This window comes from Vipera ursinii (genome assembly GCF_947247035.1).
Source record: "Vipera ursinii genome assembly, chromosome: 9".
NCBI classification, from domain to species: domain Eukaryota; kingdom Metazoa; phylum Chordata; class Lepidosauria; order Squamata; family Viperidae; genus Vipera; species Vipera ursinii.
The window spans coordinates 21,250,848-21,258,486 of NC_139523.1; the positions used below are offsets into that span (position 1 = coordinate 21,250,848).

At 49.0% G+C, this 7,639-nt stretch overlaps 1 protein-coding gene across 1 annotated transcript; it reads left to right on the forward strand.

The window, feature by feature from the left end:
• Window positions 1–102: 102 nt before the first annotated feature.
• ZNF574 (zinc finger protein 574) lies at window positions 103–6,426 on the forward strand. Its single transcript, XM_083369107.1, has 3 exons — window positions 103–149; window positions 1,041–1,156; window positions 2,895–6,426. Exon 3 carries the CDS (start codon window positions 2,915–2,917, stop codon window positions 5,624–5,626), a length of 2,712 nt encoding a protein of 903 aa, XP_083225233.1. The 5' UTR covers window positions 103–149; window positions 1,041–1,156; window positions 2,895–2,914; the 3' UTR covers window positions 5,627–6,426.
• Window positions 6,427–7,639: the final 1,213 nt, after the last annotated feature.

Genomic DNA, 7,639 nt, shown 5'->3' on the forward strand with positions numbered 1-7,639 from the left:
GCGCAGCAAGGGGGCCGCCGATTGGCTGGCGGCCGAGTAAGCCGCCTCCGGATTCGCTGCGCCCTGTGATCCAATAGAGAGACGGTTTGCTCGACCGGGAGGGTGAGAGAGAAGGTTGGGCTGTGGGGGACAGAAGGGAGGAAAAAAAGGTGAGGGGAGGGGGACTGGGGGAGAGCGCCCCTAGTGCAGGGGGGAGCTAAGGGGGAGGGAGACAAGAGGGCGGCGGGAGCCCTCCCCACCCGGGGGGGGGGGGAGACCGGCCGAACAGACCGGCCGCCACCCCAAACCCCCCCCCCCGCCGCCGGGGTGGGGGAGGGGAGCTCGGACCGCGCACCGTGAGAGTCTGTGAGAGAGAAAGAGGGGGGGGGTAGATGTTCTTTCCTCACCCCCCCTCCCAACTTGCCAGGCTGTGGGAGTGGGGGCCCTCCTGGAGCATGGGAGGGGCAGACCTTCCTGGGGGGGGCGGTGAAAAAGAGGGGAAAGGGGACGTGCCCCGGTAGGCAAAAGGGTGTGTATTGGGGGGGGGCGACAGGCCCCAGGGCAGGGGTGAGGATTGTGGGGTGTGTTTTCTTGCCTCTGAGCATGTGGCTTCCGATCCCTGGAATTGCCTTGCCAGAAATGAGTGAACCTCTAGTGCATGGGGTCTGGGGTGTGTGTGTGTGTGTGTGTTTTTTTTGTGTTTGTGTGTGTGTGTGTGTGTCTGGAAAAGCGAGGTGGAACAGTGGGGGTGAAGGGGTCGCCTGAGCTAGGGCTTCTGCTTCCTCCTGTAGCTTAACAGTTAAAGCAGGGGTCTTCAAACTTGGCCCTTTTATGACTTGTGGACTTCAACTCCCAGAATTCCTCAGCCAGGCATGCCTGGCTGAGGAATTCTGGGAGTTGAAGTCCACAAGTCATAAAAGGGCCAAGTTTGAAGACCCCTGAGTTCAAGGCTTGAAGGAGGAGTGGGACTCCTCGATTCTGAAGGGGTGTGTGTGTGTCAGAAGGTGGGACCCGAGGTGGATGAAACGATCCGCAACCTTCTCTGCTGTTCTTCTTTGTAGCCTTTTAAACTCCAGCTTTCAGGGGAAAAAGACCTCCTGCTCCGAAATGGGCTGCTGACAGAGGCCAGACTGGATGGGTTTCTAGGGTCGGAGGTCCTGGAATTTAGGCCTGGAAGGTAACCGTGAGAGAAACGATAGATAAAAATGATATTGGTTAGACCACATTGGAGCATTGTGCAAGCTGCCTGGGCATTGTTCTTTGAAAGGAGGTAGAGAGGTTGAAGGGGGTGGCAGATCATTGCTCTTAAGTTGATAAGGATTTGGAAACCGACATTAAAAAGGATTGGATTAGTTTGTTTGGAAGAAACTACTACAGTAAGCGGAGATGAGATAGTCGTGAACAAATATTTTAAAGGATGCCATGTCCAAGAAAATCAGAAATAGGAGAAAGACCAAGGGGTTGAAATTAGATTCTGGCTGAATATTAAGAGATCATTTCTTTGTTGTAAGAAGTGTTAAGAAGTAGAAAAGTTAAGTCTAGAGCAGTTCTAGGAACCTCCTTGTTAGCAGCTATCAAATGGGGACTGATTTAATAACTGCCTGCATGGATCAGGAGATTGGGCTAGATAATCTAAAAGGTCTCTTCAGTGTATGAAATTATGATTTTCTGAAGCTGGTGAAAACTTTGTATCTTCAGGCAGAAGAAGGGAGACAAGAACCTTGTGGTCCATTTAAATCAGGGGTCTTCCAACTTGGCCCTTTTATGACTTGTGGACCAATTCCCAGAATTCCTCAGCCAGCGTGCCTGGCTGAGGGATTCTGGGAGTTGAAGTCCACAAGTCACAAAGGGGCCAGGTTGGAAGACCCCTGATTTAAATGGAGCTATTTCAATTCATTTGCCAATTTAGACATTTTCTTTTGGAGCTTTTTGCAATCCCTCCATGAGTTTTATCATCCTGAATAATTTTGTATAATCCTGAAATCGGATGGGCATTCAGATTGATTTTTACTTGGTGCCATAAATATTTACTATATACTGTTTTGCTTGCTTTATGCTTCATGATGTACACTGCCCAGAGTTACTTACTGAGATGGGCAGCTGTAGAAATCAAATAAATATTGTGGGAGAACCCCAAACTAAGGAACAATAATATGTTTAATGAGAGAGAAAGTGTGTGTCAGTCTCAGTAGATAATATCAGAGAACTCAAATAATCTGAACAGGAATCAAATTATGTTCTTTTTTCTTAATTGCATATAACAATGTCCTTTTTACAAGAAAGTGACATCTTCAATGTTTAATTTTTCATATCCTGAAGCAATAATGAATAGAAGTAAGCCTTCAAAACTAATCAGATTAACCAAGCAACCCTTTCAAATAAAACCAGGTGATCATTAATCTTTTCCCTTTTAACCAACTGCAGCCTGTAGTTGATGAAGACTAGAATTCTATACCCTTATTTGAAAGTAATCTCCAGTGGAACATTCCATATTGGATGGATCTGCTCGTAGTATTTGCTTTAAAACTCAAAATTTCTTGCTGCGGAATTTGCCAACGACCTTTTTGTCCGTCTGTTTCATGATAGGAATAATATAGAAGACAGATGTTGCTGGTTCAAAAAAAAATCTTGGTTTTTAATTGAATGAGAAAGGTTTATTTCTTGCTTAAAAAGGATAAATTGACATATCGCAGCAGTTTGCAATTCTGTCTGAAAAGAATGCTTCTGCGTAGTTTCCTGCCACCCATGGATTTGAAAGTACTTGCATTACAAAATGGTTCTTTTTAAAAGTCTGTATGACCGAGGGAACTTCAGTGTTTGTTCAACTGTTAAGTCAACCAACCAGATGTTCCAAGCACAGTCTCAACCAATCAGCTGCCTAATTTTTTTTTCTTCTTCTCTTTCTCTCTTCCCAGTACACGGGGAGCCATCTTTCATGATGGCTGAGTCAGCAGAAGAAACTTTGTTGTATGTAGAGCATCGCTATGTCTGCTCAGAGTGCAGCCAGCAGTTTAGCTCCTTAGAGGATGCTTTGGTGCATCAGCAGAGTCACATGTGCTCCCAGGAGCAGCAGTATGAAGTAGTTGGGCTGGCAGAAGCTGGCTTGATGACAACTAGCGAGGCTGGTCTCTATCAAACAGTGGCTGTGCAGGAAAGCCAGTACCAGTGTTTGGAGTGTGGACAGATTCTCATGTCTCCAAGTCAGTTGCTTGAACATCAGGAGATGCACTTGAAGATGGTTACTCATGAACCTGAATCTTTGGTCAAACCTCTGAGTTCCAGTCAGATTCACTACGAATGCACAGAATGCAAAGCCCTGTTTAATAGTCAGGATGTGTGGCTTGCCCACCGTCAGAGCCACCGCAAGCCACCCGAACCTGCAGCAGCTGCTGCTCCTCCACCACCACCTCCTCCTCCTCCTCCTCCTCCTCAGAGTCAGGCCCTTGTAAACCTGGAGCATTCCTACCGTAAGCCAGAGGAAGGGGCAGATTCCTGTGGAACTGTGCAGTTATTGCTCTACGAGTGTGGCGAGTGTTTCCAGCTGTTCCAGTCAACCACAGACTTCCTAGAGCACCAGGCCTCGCATCAAGTGATACAGCCAAGCCCAGGGACACAAATTAGGGAGGTGCCTGCTTCTTGCCCTCCGGAGCCAAAGGAGTTGTTGCCGCAAAGTTTAATGGCCGTACAAAATGGCGCTGTGCCGGCACAAATCCAGACTAGTGTCACAGCCACAGATCACAGTTACGAACTGAAAAACAACCCCGGGGAGCAGCCGGCTCGTAAAGCGAAGCAGGCCGTCAAGGAGCATTTGTGCACCGAGTGCGACCAGCTGTTTCCATCAGCCCATAAGCTGCAGCTGCACATGAGGAGCCACCGGCAGGGTGCTTTCAAATGCCCGCTGTGTAGCAAGGTGCTACCGTCTCCAGCTGCTCTCGAGAAACATCGGGAGGAGCACAGTGGCGAGTCGCGCTTCCTCTGCATGGAATGTGGCTTGGGCTTTGGCACCGAGGCGGTGCTGCTGTCCCATCGGCGCACCCATTCGCCAAACCCCCTGTACCACTGCACCTGTGGCAAGACTTTCATCAACATGACCAAGTTTCTCTATCATCGGCGCTCCCACAGTGCCAATTCGGCGCAGATCTACGAATTGCCTTCCTCTCCTCCCGAGGACCAGCCCCTCGAGGAAGAGCCCCCGCAAGCCCCAGAGCAACCCGAAGAAAAGCAAGAAATTATCCCTCTGGCCCTCATTTGTTCTGTGGGCAGCAGCGGCGGCGCCTCCATCGAGGGCAGCGGTGCCCAGGAGAAAAAGCCCGACGAGTTTCAGTGCCAGATGTGTAGCAAGGCCTTTCCCAAGCAGACCCAGCTGTCGCGCCATCAGCGCTTTGCCCACAAGATGGAGCGCCGCCACAAATGCTTGACGTGCGGCAAGATGTTCAAGAAGAAGTCCCACATGCGCAACCATCTACTGACGCATACAGGGGAAAGGCCGTACCACTGCAAGGAGTGTGGCAAAAGCTTCAATTCCCCGGCCAATTTGCAGCGCCACCGTTTGACACACACGGGCGAGCGTCCCTACCGCTGTGACATCTGCCAAAAGTGCTTCACGCAGTCGTCCACGCTGCAGCAGCACCTCTTGGTTCACAGTCGCCACTATCCTTACAAATGCCAGGAATGCGGCAGCGTCTTCCACCGGCCTTACCGCCTGCTCATGCACCGCTATCACCACACCGGGGAGTATCCTTACAAGTGCCAGACCTGTGGCCGCTCTTTCTTGCTTCGCCGTTTGCTGGAGGTTCACCAGCTGAGTCACACTGGCCAGCAGCCGCATCGCTGCACCTCTGGCTGCGGGGCTGCCTTTGTCACTGCCGAGCAGCTGAAGGAACATAAGTGTGGCAAGATGAGTCGCCACTTTGAGTGCTCCGTGTGCGGCAAGAAGGTTGGCTCGACGGTGCAACTGAGAGCCCACGAACGGCTGCACGGGGACATCCAGATCCCCGAAGGGGTCGAGGTGGAGCCACCGGTGCTGGAGCCGCCCCCACCTCGTCCTCGCCGCCCTGCCTGCCCGAAAGCCTTTGAGTGTAGTGACTGCAAGAAATTGTTCAGCACAGAGACGTCCCTCCAGGTCCACCGCCGCATCCATACCGGTGAGCGTCCCTACCCTTGCCCGGATTGCGGGAAGGCCTTCCGGCAGTCAACCCACCTCAAGGATCATCGACGCTTGCACACTGGGGAGAAGCCCTTTAAATGTGAGGAGTGCGGGAAGGCCTTTACGATTGCTGTGCGGCTGGCCGAACACAAGCGCATCCACACGGGTGAACGCCCCTACCACTGCGACGCCTGCGGAAAGGCCTACCGCTCCTTCTCCAATCTCTGGAAGCATCGTAAAATGCATCAGCAGCAGCGCCTGCAGCATGAGCAGGAAGTCATGGCCGAGGCTGTTGCCGCCGCCGCCGCCGCTGCGGCTGCTGCCGCCACAGCAACAGGAACATCCTCAGCCTCGGTGGTCTCGAGCGAACCCGTCTACGGCAACACGGTCACCATTATGGAAACCATCCCTGTGGTGGAGACCATTGAAATCTACCCAACGGATGGAGGCGTTCACTTTGAGAATATCCAGATGGAAAACGTCCAGATCGGGGGCGTTTGAGCCAGGCTGGGGGGGAGTGAGGAGGGGCAGCTTGGTCTCCTGAGGTGGACTGGCAGCTGCTTCTCTTTGGCTCCCCCTTCGCAGGATCTGGTGTTTGTGGAAACGAATACCTCCGCCTTTCCTCCGTACTTCTGCTGCTCTCTGCGTTCCTGGAATGTGATTGCATCCTTTCATTTTTTCCACCCGTTCTGTAAAGGAGCTGGGTGTCGCTTTGTCCCACTCGCTTCCCACTCAGATAGCCGTGCTGTTGGCCGGGCGCCCCACACCATTCTGTGCGCTGATGCTTCCCGTCCCTTCTGGTTGGTATTGGGCCGTTTGTTCCCCCCTCTCAGCAGAACGGAACAATTTCTCTTCCGATTTGGGCAACCCTTGGCCCTAGCAATGCCCACAGCAAGCTTCTCCACAGTTGAATCCCTCTAATTCTATTTTTTTGTGTGTTGGGGGGGGGGTATTGTTGTTGATCCCCTTCCTGCTTGGGATCTAGCTGGGTCGTAAGTACCTCTTGACCGAGTCTGCTCTGTTCATTATCGGACTCTCTCCCCATTTGCTGTTGGTTCCCTTCTCTCAGATATCTTTCATGATCCATGATACGAATTAGTATAATTATTTTGTTTCTTGCTAACTGGGCTCATCCCCATGGCGGTGGGAGCATTTTGTTATTTCATATTAAAATAAAATAGAAATTAAAGTAACTGTGATTTCTTTTTTTCAGCTGAGCACTGTGTAACTTCTTTTCTTGTTTGGGATTGAGAAGATACTAGTCTGAGTGAAACGTGGTAATGAAGAACGAATAAGGTTGAATATAAAAAGAATCTACCAACCTTTGGTGATCATCTGCGTTAACGGATCACCCTGATTTTCTCAGACAAATATGTTTTATCTGATTTGATGAGAAATGCTTCATTAAAATAGGAAAGTGTGCCTGATTAACTGGAAAGTAGTTAATTATTTTAAATACATAGCATTTTATAAAGCATATTCTTCCACCCTGAAAGATAGTCCCTGTTATAACATTTATTTAAACATCCTTGGTTGAGATGAATCAAATGAAAGATTTCCCGCTGCAGAAATTTCATTCAGCCTTAAATATCTTTCTTTTTTAGAGTTAACAAACACTGACATTAATTTTGGGAAGGAAATAACAGATTCAACATTACCTTTTTAGAGTTTAAGGTAACACTAAAATATGTCAAAATTTTGAATTTAAACAATATTCCCCCCCCCTTTTCCTGTTATAATCGTCTCAAATGTTAATTTGCACACCAGAAAGTCTTGACTTTGACAGAAAGTAAAGAGCTGGTGCAAGTGTAAAGTGTATGTCATTGTGAAGGGTTTTTTTTTCGTTTTTAAGACTGGCAAAAATTTTGCCGTTGTGAATGCACCTTGAAGGCCCTGCATTATTCATTTGGGGAGAAGGGCAGTTTGCCATAATGCCCACCAGGTGGGGCTGTAGACCAGAATTCTCTTGTTGAATTTTATATTAAGAAATGATTTAGCCCAGCAATCTGCTTCCAATATTAGTCAGCGGAGTGCCCCAGAGGAGATCAAAAGCAGGATGGGCATTCCCAGGTGTCTTTTCCCAACGGCAGCTGTTTTGAATGTGTGCACTTCATTTTAACTATAATTACCGATCAGGCTCTTTGTTGTCCCATTGGAAATTTTAACACCATGACCATTCCTAAAAAAAAGAATTTAAGATTGGGGCCCTGATTAAAATGGGTCACAGAGACAAAGTTCAAATTAAAATTGCCTAGCCCTGTCTTAAGATGAGCCAGTGAAATGGATCCTGAGAGGCTAAGTAGAAGTCCAAAATGGCAATACAGCTAGAAACCGTTTCCTTTACAACCCAATGTGCTCTAGGTGGCAAAGCAGTTTGGGTTTCTGTCAATTAAACCCCGGCTCTGAGTTGTTTCTCCCCTTCTCAAATTTTCCCTTTTCTAATCTAGCCTTCCAGTTTAGCCCTAACCCTACCATTAAAAGAGCCTTGGTGGAGCAGTGGGCTAATGCCTCCTT

Excerpts from the sequence above, each read along its gene's own strand:
- ZNF574 (XM_083369107.1), top strand. The coding sequence starts at position 2,915 with ATGATGGCTGAGTCAGCAGAAGAAACTTTGTTGTATGTAGAGCATCGC.